At 36.8% G+C, this 26,220-nt stretch overlaps 1 protein-coding gene across 3 annotated transcripts in view; it reads right to left on the reverse strand.

The window, feature by feature from the left end:
- The window catches only part of phf14 (PHD finger protein 14), a 73,861-nt gene extending 62,406 nt beyond the window's left edge, over positions 1 to 11,455 (reverse strand). For all 3 annotated transcript variants that reach the window (XM_043217030.1, XM_043217031.1, XM_043217032.1), the window contains exons 1-4: positions 11,367 to 11,455; positions 10,431 to 10,541; positions 8,740 to 9,380; positions 7,708 to 7,849 (exon numbers count right to left, since the gene is read on the reverse strand). In XM_043217030.1, coding sequence (XP_043072965.1) covers positions 7,708 to 7,849; positions 8,740 to 9,380; positions 10,431 to 10,541; position 11,367 — 895 coding nt within the window. In that variant the 5' untranslated portion in view covers positions 11,368 to 11,455. The remainder of the gene's footprint in view (positions 1 to 7,707; positions 7,850 to 8,739; positions 9,381 to 10,430; positions 10,542 to 11,366) is intronic.
- Between the last annotated feature and the right edge of the window lie 14,765 nt (positions 11,456 to 26,220).

The raw sequence follows: 26,220 nt of genomic DNA on the forward strand, positions 1-26,220 counted from the left end.
TGATTCACAGTTGCTAAAAAAAAAGCCTTTTGAAAACCAGCACTCTCTCTTTCACAAAACAATACAATCATTTTCATAACCAGCAATGCGTGGAATAAAGCATTTCCTCATTAAGAGGCGAGTGAAAAGAAATAAAATGTGAAAAAAAAGTCAAGGTTCCATCAAACCAGATAACATTTTAATTTAATACTTGTTTAATTCTGTGAAGCTGATTTTGTACTGGGATGAAACCAATGCGATTCAGCTGTTATTCAGCAAGGCACCTTTTTAAGAACAAAAGCTTGAATTTGCTTAATAAATCGGTTTTATTCAGCAGTGTTTGAAATGCTTTGTTCCAATTGTCAATGAAAGTCAAAAGTGTTTTCACTACTCTGGCATGTAGCTATTGAACACATTACATGCTTAACTACAGCACATCATAAAACTACATTTTCAGACTGTCATTCCTTTACAACATTTCGCAATCAGATTGGGTCTGCGCGATATTCTGCATGCGATAGTTATGCGCATCTTGTCAGTAAAGTCTGGTCTTTAATTAGCGGTAAGTCTCCATCAGCTGTTTTGAGATTGGGTGGCATTTAATTTACAGAGCTGTAGTTGACTGTAACTACGCAATTTGCGAGCATAATCACAGGCGGATCGCACACAATAGTGAACGTGATATTGCGTAGCTTGTCAATAAACTATGGCTCTGTATATTAAATGCAGCTCTTTCTAAAAACAGGTGATGGAGATTTACCGCTAATAAAAGGACTAGCTTTACTGACTAGATCCACATGACCATCGCATGTAATATATCGTAGTTATTATTAAAACCAAATCAAATTATACGGTTTAGAAACCATTTCTAAAGCACTTCAGGGTCAAGGGCGTTTCTAAAAGCACAAGAGTAAAACATTTAGGTCCTATCACATCCTTTCGAAAGAACTCAATTCAGGGCATATGCTGAGCAACTACGACTTTAAATCTGATTATTTTTAGCCGTTCAGATGTGAACATGATTCTGTGTTTTGGATAATAGTCCTCCTGCATCACCCCATTAAACTTTAACTTGAGGTGACGCGCAGACGGTTGGATATTCTCAGTTTTGACTATATTCTTTGACACCGAGACTGATTCCAAGAACAATGGAAACTATTTAGAGGCAAGAGCAAACAACAGAAGAAACTTTTTCACCATACTGTAGCTTATTCTAGCCAAGAATCACTAGGCCTAAAGTGCAATTTTGGCAGTTTGGTGCCTTGTAAACCCACAGGCGCACCATCTGAGGCAGAGACTATGCCGCAACCCAGCCTAGGGTCACATGCATCGCGGGTTCATTGTGATAATACAATCCACCTTGGAGGCAAGCTGAAACTCAGACAGGAAGCAAGGGAAAAGTGCTTATGGTCTGAGAACTGGAAGATCAGATAGAGCAAGGGAGAAACATGTTTTTAACCTTGAGCAAAATACTTAACCTGAATTAATTTAGCAATTACCCATCTGTACAAAGGGATAATGTGAGTTCTTCTGCCAGGTGCACCAGTGTGAAAATACATGTGCAAAGTGGTTTCAATACATCCTGCTACACTCTGCATAGCAAATACCTTAAAGCTAAACTGTTTAACTTCTGATGAAAAACCTATTCATAAAAGTAGGCAGTTCAGCACACAAAGCCTCTCACCGTGTTCCCAAAACATAGACCCATCATAAAAACTGTCATAACACAACATGATATAAAAGGACAAAAACAAGTCATTATTCCTGTAATGAAATACACCGCTAAAAGCACAAGGCGGACTAGTCATTCATTTTAGTCTGGTTTGCACTAGACCACGTTTTAAGAGCGTGTCCAACTGAAACATTGTAATTGAAGCACTTCTGTTTGTCCAACCTCTGGATTTTGTGCTGTAAACAATGTTTTACAAAATACATTGTCTACATCAAATGTACAAAGTTACAAATAACACTAAGTTACACTAGGAATCGTTCCAAATCTTTAAAATATGGTTGTTCGTGACATTCTAGTCGGTTAAAGAATGCATTGTTTTATTGTTTCTGAGAATTGAGACACTTGTATATAATCAGGCCCAGTGTTGGTACTGTGATAAAAAAATTGGAATAATTCTGAAATAAAATAAAATACTAATAAAAAGGTAATAGTTGACTTAGGGATTAACTGACATAAGTTTATGCTGAAGTACTAAAATGACAAAAGCTGAAAATTAAAAATCAATAGAAGTTAAATATTAACAAAAACTTGTTTGCAAAAATGCATAAAGTGCAGAAAAAAAACTAGATGACAAGTAAAAATTCAAACTGAAAATATATTACTTACTCTGGAGATTGTGTGTAATCAGTTCCAGTCATTGTAAATGTTAGCATCAGCTTGGTTTAATTTGTTGTCATTATTCAAGTTTCTCAATTATTTTACAACTGAATTAAGAAATTGATACAGATAAGAAATTAGCATAATTCCCTGCACATTACGGTTATTATGATTACAACAATCAACAATGAGCATTTATTGACTATAATGCATCAATGCGTTATTAAACCCCTAATGAACACATGCTTATTTCAGTGAATATTAACCAAGCATAAATTTGGATATGCAAGCGAGACTAACTTATTAAAAAAAAAAAAAAAAAAAAAGAGACAAAGACGACAACAACATTAAAAAAAAAAATCTCTGAGGACTAAATTTGACCAAAAAACATTTAAGCAAGTAACCAACTTAAATGAATTGCACATGTTTGGGGAAATAATTAACTTTACGGTCCAGAACTCATTAGGGTCTTACTGAAATCAATACCAGCAGCATGGTAATTGGTGTTCCAATGAGTGCAAAGCCATTACTGAACGATGTGATGCTTTTTACTGGGGAACGGTTTTAATAAACTCACTCCACTGAATGACAGTGGCGACCATTACAACACAGCCGGTAAAATTCCTCTTTTTGTTTTAATGAACTACTAAAAGGACATAAAAACAACAAACAAGTCGGAGGCGGAAAACAAGGATTCATAATTAGCCTGAATAGCCATTGCAGACCAGATCAAGTATGGTGGGGAGTGCCTCTTTTAACACTTCTCGGGTAATGACGAGCGTGCAAATTGAGCGCGTTAGAGTTAGATGCTAATCAAAAGCATTGTGCGAGCACTCGTTTCAGCTCAGACGGGAGATGCGTGTCAACTCCTGAAACCAAAAGGCTCCGGTCTTCCTCTTTGCTCTGATCGAAGATGAGTCTCCAGCGCTTCTCTCTGATAGAGTCTTTCCCTTTAGAGTTTGAGCGAGGCCATATGCGAGGTCAGAGCCTCCACAGACTGCCGAGCTTCAGAGTCAAGCTGCGAGACACTTGCACGCATCTAAGGATGACAGCTTGTCTCTTATCTCCGGTGCTGCTCTTGTGGGCCCTTTGCTCCATTACTTTATCATTCCACTTTTCCTGGCTCCTTTCCAAGAACATTTCCAAATCTCGCTGCCTTGTGGAGTTATCCAAATACTGCAACGTTAAGCAAAACTGCCACTTGAACTTTCTCTCGGTAAATAGGCAGATTAGAATCTAAATCCTTTGTTTCAGCAGCCACCCATGCACCCCGCAGTTTGAGACGTGACATCCCATTTTTTACTGCGCCAGGCTGCCGAAAACAGACTCTTTTCAATGCTTTTGAAAAGCTTTCAGGGAAGCAGCCCGACCCAAAATAGCTGATATGAAGAAACAGCGAACTACCTGCGGGTCTTACTTTTGCCTGTATGCGAAGAGCACTAGAGATACCGCACCTTATTCAGTGGCACTCGTCTAAAGGTCACCTTTTCAAACTGGTGCACAAATATCAAGCGAGCATTTGTGACACGGTCAGCCATGAGAGCCGCCCCACCTCCTGGACCAATCATGCCCTCTCCCGATGGGAATAGTGGTACCAAGAGCAGCTGGCATTAGCAGGTGGCAAGCGATTGGCCCAGGTCAAGAATTTTGCTCTGAAACAGCTGTCCAACCCCTTGGAAGCTGCTGCCATTCTCTGTCCTGGTGTAATCTATAGGAAAACATCATTCAAGCGAATATTGGATCAGTTCAAATAAATGTAACCGTTATAGTCAAGACTAGGGATAGCCAAAAAAAAAAACATATTTCTTTACATACAATGGTATTCACTAGTCACTAAACATTGCAGTTGGTTTCTGCTGTTGTACAAAATATCTTTGGCTATGTTCACGCTGTCAGTTTTTGGGATTGACAACTGTATTTTATTTACAGACGTGAGTCTGGATATGTCCCGTTTACACAGCAGCGTACAATGCAACGGGAGACAAGCCCGTATTCCTTACCAGTAACCATAACGACAGTGAGCAAAGTAGATGGCGATGTCCAAAAAACTGAAAGTCTCATCACGTTCTGACATAAGAGTCCAATCGAGCCGCAAGTTCTTTAGTCGAATCTTCATTAACTGACAGCAGCTTTTAAGTCTGGGTGGAGAGCGTGGCATATGAATTGCGTGCAGAACACAAAACTGACAGGAGAAGCTCCGGTGGAAAACTCTTATGATAACATGCAGCTAATTTCTCTGTTACTAACCACACCTGAAAACACGCAACACACTGTAGACATGCGGCAGAGTGGCTCTCTCACAGTGTATGAAGTGACAAACAACTAGTTGTCCACTCGTGTGCCATTCATACAGCGTTTCTGAATGACAGTATTGAATAAAACACTCATTAATAACCAAATGCAGAATGTAAGATTACATCTATAAAATGACAAGGCTTACAATTATTACTGCCACCTTCAAAGTATTCAATCAATTTACATTAACAATCTTTGTCAATATTTAAGCTAAAAAGAATGATTTGTCAAAGGCTGGGCTGTAAACAGCGGTTTAAAAATAATAATGAATGAATTATAAATAAATAGGTAGAGATTCTGCTATATAATTTTAAGGGCAAAACTGCATATTAAAATGTTCACAGATAGCTTTGTTAACTATGAAAGGTGTAATTTTATTTTAGAAACTATGTGTTCACAAGTCTGCAGGAATTTGCAGAGTTTGTTGCTAATTGATATACAACTTGTACTTTTTTCCATTAACAAATAATAATACCAATCAAAAGTTTGTACCACTATACCAGATTTTCTGAAACCAAATGAATATATTTTATTAAATATTATTTTTGCTACTAAATTACTCAAAGCGGCTACAGCATGATCTGTTGTTACTATTAAATCGCTGCTAGCATGATGTGAAGTATTAATCATGCCACTTTTAAAAGCCCTCAATTATTCCCACAGCAGGACTGAGAAAGCAAGAAGAAGAGAGTGAGGAGGAGGAGGAGGAGGACTCAAACAGCTCGTGAAGCAACAGAACTGCAGAACAGATTCTGCACTCCTCTATAGGCCTCGCTGCATTTTATGCTTTCTATTTCACTCCTGAAGAAGAGAGGCGAGAGTCTTTGCGTGTCTATGAATCTGAGAAGTGCGGGGCTCTGAGAGCTGACACTGCAACACTGCTCTCGGCACAGTAAAGGACTCCTGGATGCTTCAAGGTTGCCCTCTGATTCAGTGGCTCTAGGTTATGAAGTAGCTTGTTTCAGTGAGCTGACACTAAAGGAGGAGGAGTGTGTGTGTGTGTGTGTGTGTGTGTGTGTGTGTGCTTGGAATGGATCCATCACCGCTGTTGTATGTGTGTCATCTAACCAGGATGGCAGAGCCAGTGACAGATTTAACCATTTTCTAACTCAGACATCCTATCAGTTTGAAAGTGCAGCTTATTTGACTTAGATAACATCACTGACAGCTTCAGACTAAAAATGACCCTACCCAATGGCTCCTAGAATTAAACTTTTTTTTTTTAGCTGAAAAATTACAAAGTTGCTTGATACAAACAGTTCTGCAGAAACGCCATTGCTCATGCTCCATAACTTTTGTAGATGAATCGTGTTGATGGATTGTGTGGATGAAACCGCCCACCCCACTGAAATATACTATTACAGGAACAAATTGCATTTTAAAATAGAAAACATTTGACTTCATAATATTTATTAAAATGAAAATATTTTTTATTTCATGTCAATAATATCCTACATTATTACTATTTTACTCTATTTAGGTCAAATTAAGCCCTGATAAGCATTCGAGACATTAAAAATGGTGCTTTATATTTTGCATTAAAGGGTTGATTAAACGAAAACAGGATGATTTTCATTACATTTCTACACTTTTCTTTCCACAGTAATAATGACAACTGTGTGCTGAATCTTACTGGTTCTAAAAATGATTCTATTTGCTCAAAATATAATTTCCCCTTTGAATGCGAGGTGAATATTCTATTTTATTGAATATTCTTTATCAGATTCACCTTTCCAGGATCCACCGAGACATTCAGTAAGAATCAACTGGGGGTGCAACATGTGCTATAGCATAAAATTCAGTACCATTACAATACATATAGAGGGACCTGAAGCATGATTTAACTGTTTTCCACCTCTTAACCACTCATTGCTATGTACTGAGCTGAAAGGACGAACAGGCCCCTTGCTCTGAATATGTAATTAACTAATGCGTCCTCAACAGATGAAATCTGATAAGCAAGCAGGTAAATAAGTAGTCATTTAACAGATGCTTTAATCCAAAGTGACTTAGCTGTTATAAAGACAATCCCTCTGGAGATTAAGCTTGTTGTTCAAGGGCACCACTGTGACAGTTGTTCCTCGGGAGGTTTGAAGCAGCAACATTTTGATTTACTCTGAACAATACTCATCTTTTGCCACTACACCACATAAAACTAAACCACGGATGCTTTAAAGAAACCTATGACTATATCTTGAGATCACACAATCAGCAAAATGTTTTTAATTAGCTGATTTACTTTGAATGTTATTTCCAACCATGCCTAAAATGTGTGCACAAAACCGAATCTCAAAAAAAATCTTAAAGTATTTAAGCAGAACAGGCTGCTACTACTCTTTTTTTTTTTTCCCGCCCTGTATAGAACTACCTGTGAGGCTTCTGCAAATAAAAACAACATCGGCACAAAAACGAGCAGTAAATAAATAATTAAAGAAATAAATCAGTGAGTAATTGAAAATTAGTGGTGACACATTGATCCAGCCAGCTTGGCTGGTGTTAAGCGGGCCTGTCTAAATGAGATGGCCACCGCTAAAAGACGGTTTAAAGCGTAATTGATTTTTGTTTCCAACGAGTCAGAGTCACAATGAGCTAATAATGTGGGATGATGAAGATCACTCTCCGTTCTGTGTTTATTCTCCTCACGCTTGTTTGACAACGCAATCTAGTGTACAGACAAAGAGGGAGTCTACGGCATACGATGAGATGAGAATCACAACAAACTTCAGAGAAATAGATTTATTCCTAGACGTTTTGTTTTTATGTAAGTGACAAATAACGACCTAAAGTGTAGGGTAACTTATTAATCTGAATTGCATAACATGGCTAGTTATTTGATATAAATGTGAGCTTTGTTTAGAACATTGATATGACAGGGATATTCTTATCATGTGTGAATACATAATATATCCATGTAAAACCTTTAAATTAGTCAGCCAGCGCACCTTTAAGATTTTTTTGTTCAAGTAAGGAGATTTGCCATGGGAAAGGAGGAACTGAGCATTGAAATATATTCAAAAACTCATTTTTCAAAACTTTGTGCAAACATTTGAGATCAATATTTGAGCTGGGTTTTCGGTAGCAGGCTGCAGAGTTTGGGATTTTACCTTCATGCACGGTCACGCCACAGTTGTCACACTGGATGATCTCATCCGCATCTTCACTGTTGTCTCCCAGACACACGCAGCAGATAAGAATATGCTCCATCCGTTGGGAGCTCCAGGTCTGGGGACGTTCCAAAAGAGAGTCCTGAGGAAGCAATGGATAACTTAGCAATCCAACTCTAGTTAAGGATGTTACGACTGATAAGACTGGTGTCCTACCACCAACCATATATCTTCTTGCGATGGACCATTGTGGGAAAAAAACTGAAACAAAGAAGCAAAGCCACTCAAAAGCTTCTGCTCTAATTCCACCTCTGAGATTGGAAGATTAGCCAATCCTATAAACCGAACTTCTCAGATAAACCCAGTGACAAGGATTGCTCTTTTGTTCCAACAATCTGATGGCATGCGAGCCAATGACTGGATTATCTGATTACTTGTGTATCCCTAAATGCACAGTAATACATTTGCATTCGAGAATTCAAGTTGATTTTATACAGCCAAACTTTTTAGACAAATCTAAATATTTGGATAGATCAGCTATTTGATTTTATCTGCATTCATTGTGAAAACAGGGCACACACACACCAGTGTTCGGTAAATGAAGTCAACAGATGCGATGTTTATTAATAAATCAAATCTGAATTGTACTTTGTGAAGTTGTTTGCATTAATTGTAGGTGGAATTTTAACAAAAAGAAATAGTTCTGAACTTTTTGAGTGTTTGAACAAGCAAAAATGAGAAAATCCTTGTAAGACTGCTGCAAAATTTCTTTAATAGAGTGTACAACTGAAGTCTGAAGAATATAGAATTTGTGTTTTGAGTATGAATGAGTTAAGTTAATAAAGTCATGTGCTGCTTAAAAAAAAACTTAGCATCATCCATTAGATTTAAAACAGTTGTGCGGATTAATATTTTTGTATGCAGTAACTGTCACTTTTACTCAACTTAATGCATCCCTGCTGAAAATAAATCTTTTCCAAAACAATTCTTACTGATGCTAAACATTTGAAAAGTAGTGCAATGTAAATGTACCTCATTGCCCTTCCCATGTGACGTGCTGTGGCTGTCATTGGTCTCCTCCTCATCAAACGCCCCTGTGCTCTTGCCTGCTTTCCTCTTTGATTTCTTCTCTTCCTCCTCACTGTCACTACTACTGGTCTCATTGTCGTCGTCCTCATTGTCCTCTTCGTCACTGCCCCCGTCCTCCTCTTCCTCGCTCCCTTCTTTCTCCTTCCCGGATGAAGCCTTACCTTTCTTTTTTCCTTGTGTGGGCCTCCAGTCATTGTCATCCTCGCTGTCATAATCATCCATTTCATTTAGCTCTTCCATTGTAGTGAAGTCCAGCATGGGCCGGTTACGCCGTAGGTTCCATTTTTTTGGCTCTGCTGAGCTTTCCTCTGCGGTTCCAGTACCATTTGGTTCTGTATCTGAGGATTTTTCTCCTTTTTTGCGGTTCTTGGAGGTTCCTCCTGCTTCTTTGCTGCTGGTCTCCTCCGAAAAAGACTGCTCCTTGGCTTTCTCCTCTTCTTCGGTGTCTTCATTTAATTCTTTGGCCTCTTCGTCATCTATGCCCTCTTCATCAGCTGAGCCAACAGCATCTGAGTCGCTCTCAGAGCCTGCGGCACTGTCTTTTGAACACTCCTCATCACTCCCATTGCCAGTGCCCTCTGAACCTGATAAAACAAGCATGTGAATTACATTAGAAGTGAGCTTTATGTTTTTTGGGTGAAATACAACATACTTCATATATGAAAAAAAGTCTCTTATGATAGAAAGCTTTACTTTCGGTATTTCATGTACAATGGATAAACAATTTAAAATGATTTCAAATGAAATGTATTTTACAATGTACAAAAAAAGTTGTAAAATTCATACAATACAATTTATATATATATATATATATATATATATATATATATATATAGTTATGTAAAGTACATATTATATAGTTATGTAAAGATAGATGTTACAAGTTGCAAATAAATCTTGAAAACATTGATTAAATTGAAGTAAATAAAATTTTAAGTGATTCATCCAATTAAATCCAAGTGGATAAACATGAAAACTCATCCTTCCATGTAGCATCAACAGAAGGCTTCATGAAATGTGAAGCACTATGCATTTAACATGTATTTCACACCATCGTGAACTATGAAAGCGTGGCTGGTAATTAATACAATGATATATTGTCATATCACAACAATTTGACACTGCATTTTATTTCTGAAAAGAAATTTCTATATGCAAGAAACTTTATGGCCCAAAGGGGTCGGAGTGTTAGAATTTCATTATCAGGTTGCAGATATTTCTGCACTTTTGTTGACAGCAGCTTGATGGGATAGCTTTGCGTTAACCTCCGTCTGTCATGGTGATATGGAGCCATTGCCTGTGTGACTCTAGTGTTGGTAATGCATTGCAGGAGGTCTAATCTACAGGCCGGGGAAAAACAGTGACGCACGTAGTGATGAAGGTCTCATCTCCACCTCAGCAGCTGTTTTCATGACAGGTGAGAAAAACCATGCAGGGGCCGAGTCTAAAATGGCCAGCTGCAGTATAAATATAAATATAACCATCGGTTATGTTTTGAATATTGAATAACTGTATGAGACCTGCCGTCACTACATCATTATTTTACAGATCCACAGTACCATTTTTTGACATTCTCCATACAAACTACTTACATCAATATGACAAGAATGAAATGTGAAATATTTTATTTTTACCTGACGCATCTCCAACTTCAAAATCACTGTCATCTGAGCTGTCATAATCCAGAACGTCCAACAAGGAGTCAGCCAAAGGCTTCACCTGCCTCCGCTTCGACCCCCGATCCACTAGATGAAGAAATAACACTCCCCAGTGAGACTTTTAGACTTTTTTTTTTATAGAAAGAAATGCAATACTATAATGACACATACAAACGTTCAACACAAAATAAAAATGAGCCACTAAATGGATTACAAATACTTAGGCTTAGTTGAAAATTAGCTTTTTGCACCAACTCTATGAGCTGCACCGCTTAAACAAAAAATATAAATACAGAAACTGAAATAGGTCACACAATTTATGAGTGTGATGTACCTTTCTACCACCATGTAAACATTATCTTTAAACTTGTGGTCTCTGTCCGTAAATATATTCAGTGTGTGAATTAATTATTTTAAACGCACAACAAATAACGACAGACTGTAGCAGTGTAGCAAATTCCTCACACACACACACACACACACACACACACACACACACACACACACACACACACACACACACACACATTAAACTGGCTAAAAATGCAGCACACACAGGTCTCTGGTGCCCTAAAATGCTGTAACAGTAGACAGCTCCCAGAAAAGCAGTCTATTTATTTTATTAAGCTTGCTACGGAAGTTTTCTGGTGATAAATCTATATATCTACATCTAACATGAGTTGCAATGTTTGTAATTCTTTGAAATGTGTGATATTACGTGTTTGTAAAGGTGAATGATGGAGAAAGGAACTTCACATCAGTTAGCCAGCGAGCTAAACAGCACTAGCCTCATGCTATCTATTAACGCTTCTTTCTCTCATTTCACAGAACACGTTGTAAATTCTCATGGTGATTCGGGTGCGCTATTTTTTCTCTTTCAAAATGTAAAACATAACAGCGAGGATTACTCACTTTGTGGGATTTTCGCGTTTGGATAGCTTGGACAAAGGTACAACGAACGCCTCCTCAGCTCATGTTCTGCGTGTTACATCTACGACATTGTGTATCACGTGAACACATTCTGGTGACGTTCAGCTCACAAAGTATGAGTTGGAAACCATAGCAACCGCCGCATCGGTAGGACAGAGTTTGAAGACGTTGCTATTGCGTTTATATCGTTCACGACTTTTACATTTTGTGTCGTAGTTGTAAAAGTATCGGCCATATCACTTATTTATTTCATTATTTGTAATAAAAAAGCAATTTAAACAAAAAAGCAATATCCCTTCACACTGCTGCTATCTAGTCTATATGAAACGGTAACTAATAAAGTAAAAGCAAAAAAGTAAAAAGCATTGTTAACACTGTAAGTCTTTGGTCAAATTGTGTGAATTATTATTTCTATCACTGTGATGCTGATTGATATCCTGAGTTATAGATTGAAAAATGCATCAAGGGTCAATGCTGATTATAACATTTTTTCAATCACTTCAACTCCCTAAAGCTTGATGCTACAATGGTTACTGTTTTTGTTGTTGATGTTTTTTTTGTTTGTTTGTTTGTTTGTTTTTACACACTTATCTATATGACTGTTTCCTCTCTTTTAATGTTGCCATATAAACTTGTAGGCTATTTCATGAGCTTTCTACGAATGTAACTTACTTGACACTGTAAGTTCAGTGCTTAGTCAGTGTCAATTAACATCTTTTAAGTTGTTCTCGTAAAATAACTCTGGATGAATTCTCGATTTCATAGGGTGTTATGGCCGGGGAGCACGAAAACACACAGAGACGTATATATCCTTGCTCCAAAGTTTATTGCCAAATACAATGGTTTATATAGACATTTTCAGAGGGGAGTTTTACCCCTCAGGCCAATGAAACATAAGATAGAACATGTTGTATACATGCCAAAATAAATTTATATATGATAGAGATATCAAAAGAACATACAAGGAATACTCTTGGACACCAAAAAACTCTTCTTATTGCCAAATATCAAAAGTGTAGCGTAAACCCATTCACCCCACGGCTCGGGGTAGCGCACACGCCAATGACCGTCTGAACCCTTCCAACATCCGGACGCATGCATCTATGAGAGATGCTACAGAACAGTAAGGAAAAACGAAATTGCATGCACACAGAAAAAGGGAGGGAAAGCATCCATATGGGAACGGAATAAAGAAACTGAGTTGTAAGGAGGACAAGGACATGAGGATCTCCCAGAGGAGAGGGTGTCAAAATCTAACAGTTTATTTGATTTATTTGTTTGACAAATGTTATACTGATATATTTAAATGTTTTAATAGTGTCACTAGCTCTCAATATAATGAATGTTTACTACATTACAAATGTTCAATACTTTCTCATTCCCAAGTCGTCACATATTGCTGCTTGGTCAGGACTATTTGGTGTCACTTTTTGACATTTTTCGATGTGAAGGTCATCCGTTGTTTTCAATTATTATAATTGTCTTAATTGATTTCCATGCGTTAAATTATATATATATATATATATATATATATATATATATATATATATATATATATATATATATATATATATATATATATATATTACACTCAACCTACCCACGTACTATGAACAATATAAAACACACACAGGCATATATGAATGCAGTCACAAGTATTTATTGCAAAACTGAAACGTAGAATGACGCAATTGTACACGAGACATACAAGAGCCAATAGCATATACACACAATATTTTATTCCTCCCACAAATCAGTCCTTTTGCCTCGGAAGACTTAAAGTACTAATAATTTTTCAATAGGGAGGAACAGAGGACCTTCACATCGAAAAACGAGGCTAAAGTGGTTCCCTGTGAATCAAAAAAGTGACCCTATAGGCTTCTGATCAAGCAGCAGTATGTGACAAGTAGAGAGTGAGAATGTGTTGCTATGGTCTTTTAAAAGTCTTTTAAAAGATATTTAATAATTAATTTCATTACCCTTTTTTGAAAAAAGTTGTTAGAAGAGAAAACAAACAAAACTTCATTTACATTTAAGGGCATCAACTAATCCGAAAAGTCGTTTGCAGAGTAACAAGAACAATATTATGAGACTGGAAATGACTGTTTTTGGCTTGTTTTGAGAGCGAGGCTTGTTTCTGTCGTCCTCTGTTGACTTTGCCAGTTTAGCAAACAGGAGACGATTAAAATAAATGAGCCTAGATTGATCCTGATACACAGCGAGGGGAAGACTGATGGGGAAAGGCACGCGCAAGGGATGATTACGACTGTCCTTGCCCGATGACAAATGGCACTGTATTGTGCTGGAAAGCCACAGTTTTTTATCCCTTGGCATCAAAACACTTTTCGGATATCATCATAAGCATCATCGTCATCATCACTGTCACCATTCTATTGCCAGAATTTTCTGTTGTAGATGATATACGATATTGCAAATGAATGAAACGAATATTTCATATTAGCCAAGGAGACTATTGTGCACCAGCACATATCTGTCAGTAAGTGTCATTTATTTATTTCTATTAATAATGCATTATTCTGCACCTATATTAAGCATATGGGCAGTTTAAGAATTGCTGTATATTGCGAAAATAATGCAAAATATTAATCAAAATTGACTGCTTTGTCACAAATAAATAAATAAACAAATACTGTTCCTTTGAACTTTCTATTCATTAAAAAAAATATTAATAATAAAAAATCCTAAAAAGGTTTCCCCTAAAAATATTAAGCATTGGTAATAATCAAAATGCTTTTCGACCACAAACTCAGCATATTAAAATTGATCTCTGAGGGATCGTGTAACTGAATACCGGAGAAAAGACTTCTGAAAATAACATTTTAATTAATAAAATATTTGACAATATACAGTATACTCAACATAATATATCCCAGACATGCCCAACTAACAAAAATATTTTGTAAGAACTTATCATTCCTAATATTATATTCCCATTAAGTAATGAAAATGTCATTTCGGAATGCTCTCTTAAGCCTCAAAATATTTAAAATATTCTGTGAGCATTAAAGACAACATGAAAGAGAAAGTCAATTTTATCATTTTGCAACACCGAACCATCTGAATATAGTAGTAACATTTAGAAATAAAATGTTTCAGAAAAATGTTCCATAAACAATTTAAAAGTTACGTTTTGAGAATGTTACTAAAGACCGGATAACTTTAAATGTAAGCTTTATGCTTATATAATATTACATTTAGACTTATATTTAGAAAATGCTTTTAGAAAATACACCTTCATCTCTAAGTTAAGATGATTTCAGTGATGGACAAAGAGGCTGTAAAGGGAGAAAGCCACAGAGGAGCCTCATGGAGATCTTGAGAAACTATCTCGCTGCAGATATCTGTCAGCTTGATGAGGCAAAAGACAGAAGCAATTACATTAAGAACAAGAATAACACAAGGTTTAGGAAATCAAAACATTACTATAAAGACGTACTGTGCCACGGCAGCTTTAAAACCTCATTTGAAGAGGAGTAATTGCACGGGCTATTATTTATGAACCCTAAAGAAGTATGTTACGGAATGCTTGCATTGATCGACTGCCTGCGCCAGTTTAATGTTTTGCATTTAAATTGAAATATTTATCCGTTCACATGGTGTAAATCATACCACGTTGGCCACCGTTTATCTTTGCCGAGGTGCCCATTGCTTTTCCTCATGAGCTCTTTCACTGGAGCGTGTGGCTGAAATTGAGTGAATTTGATTACAAACACATTGCTCCTGCGTGGAGATGTTATCTCCGTGTTATCTTAATGTCACCCTCCGCGTGCAGGGCTGCGCTAATTTAATCGTCATTTTAGATATGATTATTTACTCCTTAGGAAAGAGACAGTCTTTACCAATGCGCAATCCTTTATTCAATTGGAAACCGAAATGCTTGAAATTAATTGGCAACGAGAAGTTAAGAAATATTCTTATGAAAGCTGTAGAAATGATTAGCGTGGAGCTCACCCGAGCAAAACAAAGCCATTAAAGGAATAGATCACCCGAAAATGAAAATTCTGTCATCATTTACTCACCCTTTGTTCCTCACACTGAGCTACCGCGTGGCTTCAGAAGATGTGGAAAACGGTGAATGAGTCATAATACTTTTATTATGCTTTCATGGTCCTTTTTTGGAGTTTGAAAGCCTCCGGTTCTCATTCACTTTTACTGTATGGAGGAGAGCGGCTCGTACGTTCCGGTGAACCTCTGTTCAGGTGTTTGACAGAAGAAAAATGCGTTGATTAAAGGGTGTACCCCAAAATGAAAATGTTGCCCTTATGTACCCCTATGTCATTCCAAACCTGTAAAACCTTTGTCTTCTGAAAACAAATAAACAAAATACTCAATCGGTTGTTTAACCGTAACATATTCATGAAGAATATTTTTTGTGAGGAAAGAAAACAAAACACAACCGTAACATCACCAAAGCACCATTTTGGAGAGCGTCTGCTAGACGCACATAACGTATACATTTCTTTGACAGCAGCAAAGGGAGAATACACCGCTTGGACGGATTAAAGCGTACACGAGTGTACAAGACATATCATTTCATTGCACACTTTTGATTCACTAAAAAAGGGTTGGCAGGAATCGTTCACTAGCCGTGCTGAGTACTTAGAGCTGAATACAGGCAAAAGAGAATGCTTTTCATGCTATAACCTGAACCTGAAAGTCACGAAAATCTTTTTTAAAAGACAAAATCGTACCGATTCTGTGCAAGAATTAAATACATTCTGAACAATAAGTTTACTGCTTTTAATGACGTGTAGGTCTGGCGATTGCGGTAGCTATGTGAATGTGCCATTTCAGACAGAAAATGTTTTTTTATTTGTTGTCTGTACCTAAATGAGCAAAACTGTATCGCATATTCCCTTAGCCATTAGACCTAATGACTCCCATGCGATGGTGCTAATTTTCAGGCCTCCTTTATCTTACACCTTCTGCTAATTGGCAGTCTGCTTAATGTGACTCTTCTTTGCGACCGCTTTTGCAACCGCTAGCAGTTACTTCAAAGTTAAACTCCTTTTTCATGTGGGTTCAGTTATTGTCCAAAAAGAACAGTGGGAAACATTCCCCGGGACATGGCATAATATTTGACTTGCAGGCCATGCTAGTTTTGATGAGGTTAATAGCGTAGGTCGCGCTGGCCATGCACAGATGAAAGGATGACCACACATCCATGTAACGTATTTTGTCCCGAGCCTCGGGGTAAGTCTCTTTGACGTGGCATTCTCAAAAGTCTGCCTAACATTTCCACATGAGCAGATATTCAGCTTTAATCAACTGCCTCTCCTGCCTATTTCACTCTGCTATTCTTTGAATTAGATACACTGTGTTTCCTCTTTGAAGTTAAATTTGTATTTCATTTTTGTATCCTCAATGATCGTTTCCATTTTTTTTTTCCTCCCAAATTTTTAAATTCAACCCCCTCCTGTTCTGTATGGACGTTTTGATTGAAATTGATGATTCATATCTGAGGTATAGCAACCATTTTGGGTGTCTCTTGATAAAATGAAGAAAACATCTTGACATTCTTATTTTAACAGTTGTACACTGGGACCACGTTTTCCCTGGTTCCCTGATATGCCCTGACAAATCCAAAATGATTGAAAGGCTTCAATTTTCTTCATTATTTCATTAGATTCAATTAGTTTCATCCCTTCATTATCTCTAAGAAAGGGGTTCCAAACTTTTTTTGTCAGCCAAACCAATTAGAGCTAAAATATTAACTTACTGTCTGTGATTTTAATGTTAATACTTCAATCATTTACTTTAATTTAAAGATTTGCATGTTCAGGGTTCTCTGATGACAGTTAATGGCTATATGACATGCAAATAAACAGGTTTATGTAAAAGTGAAAAGCTTTTGAAAGTAATATTTTTTTATTCTCTTATGCTCACCGAGCCTGTATTTATTTGAATTAAAAATACAGCGAAAGCAGTAATATTTGAACTATTTCAAATAACGGCTTTCTATTTGTATATAAAGTAAAAAAAAATATTCATTATATGAATATCGTAAATATTGTAAAATATATTTTAAAATGTTAATATTCCTGTGATCTAGTCTCCAGTGTCACACGATTTTTCTGAAATTATTCTACTATGCTGATTTGCTGTTCAAGAAATATTTACTATTAATATTATCAATATTTAAACATTTTGATAGAAATATCCAAAGATCAGCTTTTATTTGAACTTATTTGCAATATTTTACACTACAGCATTCAAAAGCTTGGAGTATATATATATATATATATATATATATATATATCTATATATATATATATATATATATATATATATATATATAAGAAATTATTGAAATTAATACTTTCATTTAGCAAGATGCTTCAAATTGATTGAAAGTGATAAATATATAATATTACAACAGATAGATACAGACTACAGATTACAGACAGATATAATATTACAAAAGATTGCTTTTTCTATTCATCCACAAAGAAACCTGCAAAAACTACTCAGCTGTTTTCAACATAATAATAATAATAATAATAATAATAATAATAATAACAACAACAATAAATGCTTTTTTGAGCTGCAAATCAGATTATGTGACTGGAGCAATGATGCAAAAAATGAATCAATTAAGTGTTCAGTCCATTTTGTTTGTTTTAATGTCACATTTCATTTTAATTACAAGCTTTACATCAAAGACCGTAGACCAAAGCTGAGATCTGCTCTAAGACACAAGGCCACAAATGAAATCATCCCATCATGTCCTTTTGTACATTAGCCTTCACCTTCCTACTTTGTATGCTTTGATGTTTCAATCATATTCAGCCAACGCGGGCCACTTGGATGATCAACAGAAAGACTGGAAAGCATATGTCTGACAACTTTCAATTTCCTTTAAAAATGCGTGACTATTTATAAAAGTTCTGGCCACTCTCTCCTTGGTGCAGTAGACAGAGCTTCCATTTCCCTGATGGATTGGCTGTCATATTCCGACAGTGCAGTGCTTCTTTTAGTTTATAGACGTCTCTGTGCTCCTGACGCCACAGAGTGCGCTGTCGTTTTTCTCCCTTATCGTCCTGCTGCTTTGCTCGGCTCCTAGACATAAACACAAACAAGCAACTAGGGAGGAATATCATTACATATTTTTACAGCTCTGAAACTTTCTCTTTAATGCGAGTTACTAATAAAGCGGCAAAAAAAAGAATTGCTATTCCCTGATTGTATTTCATTTCATTTCGTCTTTAGATCGTTCGGAGGAAACTTAAAGAGACTGCTCATCAGAAAATGAAATTATTTACTTAAATTATTTTCATTCGGTGAATTTTTGAAGATCATCCCTGACACTCTTCTTAAAGGGATAGTTCACCAAACAATGGGTGAAAAACTCATTAATTACTTACCCTTATGTTGTCTCTAACCCGTAAGACCTTTTTTCATCTTCAGAATACAAATTAAGAGCTTTCTGACCCTGTGCATAGACAGCAAAACAACTAGCATGTTTAAGGTCCTGAAAGGTTGTAAAGACTTTTTGTGCACAACAGCACAAACGGCGTATCCGACTATTTTTCCTTGTGCACAAACAGCATTCCTGTAGCTTCGGAACATTACAGTTGAACATGGACTATTTTATTAATGTCCTTACTACCCTTTGGATCTTAAATTTGGTCGTTCTGTTGCGGTCAGGGTCAGATGAGTAATTAATGACAGACTTTTCATTTTTGGGTGAACTATACTTTTAATGCAATGAGAAAGTATGAGAATTAGGGCTGTAAACCTTGTAAAAGCATCCCAAGGGGCCGTTATGCATTCCAAAGTTTTTTATTTAAACACACGCTAAAATGGCTTTGACCATTGCTTAGAACGGTGTTAAACTCTAAATGCAGTTTTTTCGATTTCATTTTTTTATTTTTTATGTTTTTTATGCAATGTCTGAACAGCCCCTCAAAGCGGTCCAAATAAATTTTTTCTTTAGGTGATAAACAACGTGAAATTTAATTGTTATTCACTAAAGATATATCGCGGTGTTCCAAAGAGGAAAGGTGGATGAGTACACGATATGGGTCATTTTTAGGTGAACTACCCGTTAACACGTTTCTTGTTGGGTGGCGAGTTCACTGGCTTTTATGCGCTATATGATGTTATGCGCATGTGTAGGTGATAGGTTGAATGGTTGTGCATGTTTTGGCTCCTATGTTGGTCCTCTTATCTGTTTAAGTTTATCTATGTTGGTGCAGTAAATTACTCCACTCGTGTCCATGAGTAAGCGCACGTATGTGACCTAGTGGACATTGTCTTCCTGGTAAATCTGGTCCCTCCTGCAGGCCTGTATGCGAGCGTGGGCTTATCAGCGTCGACCAGAGTCTCCCACATTCCCAGCCACCTCCATTGCCTGAGAGGAAAATAAATTGCACCCATGCAGTTAATAAGAATGAGAAATATTGAGTGAGACTCACACAACCATTACAAAGAGTGAGAGAGGGAGAGAGAGAGAGAGATATTTTGAAATGTCTGAGATAAACTTAAGTGTCACAAACAATGTTTTTGGTCCATGAAACGAAACATCTCCCCATGCCTTCATTTTCTTCTACGGTTGTTCATAATGAACGACTAGATGCAGTTTCTCTGGCACCAACAAGCCACCAAACTACGCACACACATACACTAACCTAGCTCCCCCTCCACCTACCAAAACAAACACTTATTTCCATCACATTACGCCGGAAGTGTCACGGGTGCATATTGAATTCCCTTCACCGTTGTGACTGTGTCTATGACAGGTAATTACATATTGAATGCTCTTTTTGTTCATTCGTTTCCTGGAGAGGGAAATCCATCTCTTGCTTGGTGAGATTGTGTCAAGAAATTCCATTTTTTTTTTATTTTCAGGTTCAAACGTTACGCGTGCTATCAGAGCCAAGTAGAGCTGGAACCACTATTCGCTGATCTATCGTGAAATTGCGTGAAATTACCATAGTTATTTTATTTACGATTTCAGTGCTTTACATTATGCACAGTGCAAAATGCTCTAAAATGAGCCATAAACAGCCGTAGCACAAATGTTGAAATGACAAATGTTCAGATTAGTCCTCTTTGTTTGTTTGTTTTGATGTATGTGTCTGTGTATTTGTATTTATGTTTAGTTATAAATATGTATATCCCCATTATTCCCCAAAGGCAATGATTTTACCACATTGTTCAGTTCAAAGATTCATAAGCGTCAGACTGCATTTTTGTCTATACCTGGAATTGCATCTGTTTCAGTAATAATACTAAGATAAGTTTACCGGGAAGCACTAAATAATGTTAAAATTTTAGGTTTCTGGCATTGATTCTACACAAAATAATGAAGCATCGGAACCACTTGGACAGCTCTAAATGGTTAATTAGCAACACTGCGATCACAAGTATGACGATTTATGAAATAAGGTCCGTCACGTTTTATAGATGACAATCATATAATTAACTTAAATCAGATTTAAAATAAATAGTATATACGCATGTATTTGCGTTGCACCTGCACGCATCTTAATATGTGAGCGTGCTGTACTTCTGCCAGAGGACTCAGCAGAACGATGCATTGCTTCAGTGTGTTGGATTAGGGTTGGTGCTGCTTCCGTTTGGCTGGTGTGTGACAGCCCAGCAGGCACACGCTGCATTCCCCTTACAGAAGACACTGCTGTCTGTCTGCCGGAGGGCTAAAGTGTGTGTTTTCAATTTGATGCATGAACATCTCCTTTTACACACACCTGCCAATGTCGTTAGCATGCATTAGTCACAGCACTGAACAATAATCTTCATCAATTGAGAAATGATTTGCAATGAGTGGATGGATGAGTATATATGTGAAAAATTGATGTAACAATTACACATTACATGTATCATAGTAATAATAAATTAGGCGCAATGCAGCTATCCCTAAACCGAACCTTAATTTTAACCTTAACAGGGCAACTGTTTAATTCATTTTAACCAGTGCTTAAATGTTTTTAATTACATTTTAAAAACGAATACTTTGCGGTTATACATTTTAAGGTACTGAGTAAAATTAATTAACGACATATATTACTACGTGGTTGCTTGATATATTTATACAAAATAATATTAGTATTTTTCAGCAATTCTTCAATGAAAACATTTCGTTTAATGTATACATTAAATCCCAGATTTTCAACGTGACTGTAATTTATAGGCCTACACACAATGTTGTTTCAGCATTCATCATTTCTTACACTGCGCTGTTATAATAGATTCAGAGCACATGTTCCTCCAAACCTGATTCATTTACACATGCCAGTCCATTACGTACCTGTTTCACTCCGATACATTTCACACGCCCCACATTTGATCTATACTTCACAGGGAAAAATATACACGAACGATCACTCACATCATTCGAATTGCCCTGCATCCATCACAGGCCCCCAGATCGCTGTTTTCCTCAAAGTGTGCTGTGAAATACTCATATTCATTTCCTCCTGATTATGTCAAGCTGATGGCAATGATTACACACACACACACACACACACACATGCTAGGACTGCTCATTGCATAGAACATCATAAACAATTTACACGTCATTAGCTTTGTTTTGATCATATTTGTTTGACAAAGTGTCTAGCTGCGTGGCAGGCAGGCCTGTTATTTGCCATATCAAGAGGAAGAGCACAGGGAAAACAGCCTGTTGGGGTACGAGGCATTAGTTTGTGTGATTAATTAGCATGCATCTGTCTGCTTAAAATTCATATTGGCTCTGCGCGTTCTGAGTGGCATTTACATTTTTAGAAGGAGTCTGTGTGTTTGTGTTAGTGCCTGTCATGTCAAATGTCGAATGCAAGAAGTATTAAACCATGTTCATTTTGTGTATACGTGTATTTCATCGTGTGTGGCTGTTATGTGCATACTGTGTTCAAAGGAAGTGAAAATGTTGCCAGTTCTGTCAGATTCGAGGGTTACAAATTGCCTGCAGAGGGCACTGTACATTAGAGCAAAGAAACGGAGACTGCTGCCATCAAAACACAAACTCAGAAGAATAGTTCAGCCAAAGCTCTGATATGTAACTGCAGCTTTTTTAACCAAATCGAACACTGTGAGAAAATGTGAATGCATCATAAAATACTTACATTAAAGGCGATGTATGGCATTTTGTTAATGCTGAATATTTTCTTTTCCTAGCTTATTATACAGAGACAAGTAAGCTAGTAGTACCTTGTGTTTTTCCCAGTGTGCCAAGGCTTAGCTGGTTAGCATGGCCCAGCTAGCCCCTCTAGATTGACCACCAACACCATTCAAATGCATGCAGATAATGCTAAAAGATTTCTCCAAACATTACAGAACACAGAGGCACCATCAAAATCATCTTATTTCGCATACTTCTGTACTATTTTACAAGCCACGTGAGTAATGTATTTACACTGAAAAATGTGCAGTGTAGTGCCCTACGAGTACCCCCATGATTTCATCTTTTACTTCTTAAAACCCTCTTCAAAAAGTTAGACATGTTTGCACTGAGAAGTTACTGTAGTGGAAAGCGCTTAGCATGCTAAACATAGCAACAGCACATCACGCACCTGGTTTTCGTTTGGTTGTTTTTTGGGATACAGATATATTCTAATTAGTGTTCTTGCATTAAAAATAGTTAGGTGCTCTGCAATGAAAAATGCTTTTAAAATTATTTATGTGGACCCATATGGAAACATGATTTTTTTTTTTTTTTTTTCAAAATATGATTAAAATTGATGTTAATTAAAAAAATTAAAATATTTTTGCTAAAAAAAAATTAAAAAATAAAATCTATATAAATAAAATTACCAGCTCAAAAATGCAAAAATTCAGCAAAAATGTAGGAAAAAAGTTAACATACAAATAACAGGAATAAAATGTATCTTATTCTTCAAGTTACAAATAGCACGAAAAAGCTTTATTTATTTAGTCGTTGCTGTCACACCATTGATCAACTATACATATATGTGCTATTTTATAAAACTAATCAAATTATTGTTAACTATAACAATAACATAAAAAATAAAATATCTTAACATTTTTGGTGCAATTGACGAGTTTAACATAGCAACACTGGCTCATCCAACAGATGGGAGAGTAACTGGGAAACCTGTTTGGTAACAGTTGTTATTTTCTTAATACTGCCGCAGAACAAAATTACACAACTTTACTATCGAGGGAATATGAAGACATCTTCCATTATAAAAGGCATGTTATGCCAGCATCTGGTATGAAAATGAAAATGCTAGTTATACCTTGAAAAGGCAAAACAGAAGTTTGCAGGGAAGCTGGATAAATACAGATCTTGGTGGTAAACCTTTCTGAAGCCTGTACTTAAGCTCTTCTGCTGGCATCCACCACCCCAATCAGGTAGCTGGCAGAGAGCTTAAAGCTGCACATTGTCAGAGTGAAGGCGGTTTGGGACTCTTTGTGCTGTGTTTGTGTTGACAGCGGGTCTCCAAGTGACTGTTCCCGGAGTACGAATCCCCAAGCTGGCACTGACACAAAGCTAGTCCTGGATGAAAGGCTGAGGTTGCATTCTGGACCTGGCTTTCCAGCCAAGCAACCCCCAATACAGACTCACCTTTATTAAAAACAAAAAAATGGGTGGAGCAGTTGTTATCGCGTGTCTTGATGTCATATGTACGTCACTTATCTAGTCAATGTACAGTATGCGTTTCTTTTTAAGCAAGATGCTGTTTTTGTCATCCGTAATATCACTTCTGCAACATTTATGATAAATACATTGCACCATATTCTTTAAATTACAGTGTTTATCAGGTACACAAATGTGTCATTGAAAGTGTATAAAAGTGTACTTTTTCTCCCACAAATGAAAACTCTGTCCTTGTTTGCTCACCATCAAGTTGTTTTGAAACTGTATAAATCTTAACTTCAGTGGAACACGAAAGGTGCTGTTTTGAAGAATGTTCTGGTCACTGCAATAATAAGAAATGGATAACAAAGCTTTAACAAAGATGCAGTATCACAATAAAAGTATCTTAAAAGTGATCCATCAAACACATGCACTGTATTTCTTTGTTACTTCTTTGTTATTTCTTCCTGCCTGAAGTCATATAGTGGCTTTAAATAAGAAATACGGAAAATTTGCACTATTGGTGCAGAAGTTACATGCTTTAGGTTTAAAACAAAGCTCCTTAAATACCAAATAAATAAAAATTAATATGTGTGTATGTATATATATATATATATATATATATATATATATATATATATATATATATATATATATATATATATATATACTAAAGAATTAAAATGACTTCTGCTTTTGAATCCTCCAAAGATTGGCCCCAGTTATAACCTTTTTTTTTTTTTTTTTTAAGAAAACGTGGGTCTAAATTCTAAATTCAGTTTTTCTATAATCAAGATTGTGCCACAAATGCTGTCGACTGAGCTTAACTTACATTGAATGTTTAATTTGATTCCATATTGTATGCCCCTGAAGGCATTAGCAAGCCTGCGACAACCAACAGCCCCATCACACACATGCAGCAAGCTTTACAGAATGAGGAAATATCCTGTAAACGGTTGACATGCTAGGCTGCTTTAGCCGTCTAGCCGATTATCAGAGGTGATTTAGCAGACCCTGTTCCTCTGCTGGCGAGGTGTGATCCTGGAATGAAATTCAAGGCATGGCAGCTATCACGCCGCTATCAGCGAACACCCCGGATCGGTGGTGGGGGGGGGTCTGGGTGGCCTGGGGCGGGTAGCTGAAGCTGAAGAGCTAGATTTTAGCCATCGCCAAACACACGCACCACCCAAGACTAAATTAGCAGGGCGGGGGGTGGGGTGGGGGTGACCTGGAGTATTCGAGATGTCCGGCTGACATGGTAGGAAACATCAGGGAGGAAAAACCTCTGAGGCCATATAAGCACTTTGCTCCGATTTATCTCCCACCCACCCTCGCTCCCTCCAAACTTGCCTTCAAATGCCTGCAGGTAGAGAAGCGATTTCCACCTTGTATTTGAATAATTCCCCCTTCTAAAAAAGTCCCAGGAATATTAAACTAAAATCAGCAGAGATCAGAGAAAAGGGATTATGGCTGAGTAGTAATCAGAGCGTCTCTCTGCTGTGAGTTTTTTCCCTCTGTGCGTGAACTGAATCTGAATCGACACTGTATGGAAGATTTACATGTGGCTCATGCAGCTATTGTGTGATAGTGACAAGGGCAAATTTAGAAAGAAGGAAAAAACACAAATACGAAATTAACGAACGATAATTGCCAATGCAATGTGTTCATTTAATGCAATTCGTTTTTTTTTAAATAACGTCACATTCATTTAAGCAAGCAGCATTTTGAGTAAGCAGCCATACATTAGGGACGAATACTGCGTTCAAAAATAGCTAGATGGTGTGCAATGGAAAATGCTTTTTTCTCCACATTTTGTTGCTGAATGAAAACAAGCTAAACGCATGACAAAGCATCTTAAAATGTGCTGCTCATGTCACAAAGCACTGAAAAATGCAACTTTTGTAACTTACGGTACGCTTAGAGTATGATTAAAAATCTGAAATAAAATATGTTGAACTACTAAACTGACAAAACTAAAATGGATATAATTCCAGCTTAAAACAAAATGTCATATTTTATATATATCAGACAGACATCATATAATATGATATTGTATAACGGCAAAACTAAATTAACACTGTATTTATTTAACAAATTGTTATAAACAATTAACTGAAAAAATGCTTCTAAAGCTTTTTTATGTCGTTTAACGATTTACTCATCAGATACAGTAATGTGCAATAATCTGCTAAATTCGGAGGCTAATATAATTTACAGTTTAATTACAAATAACTTGATTGAAATCACTTCATTACA

The sequence above is a fragment of the Puntigrus tetrazona genome, chromosome 19 (genome assembly GCF_018831695.1).
Source record: "Puntigrus tetrazona isolate hp1 chromosome 19, ASM1883169v1, whole genome shotgun sequence".
In the NCBI taxonomy this organism is placed as follows: domain Eukaryota; kingdom Metazoa; phylum Chordata; class Actinopteri; order Cypriniformes; family Cyprinidae; genus Puntigrus; species Puntigrus tetrazona.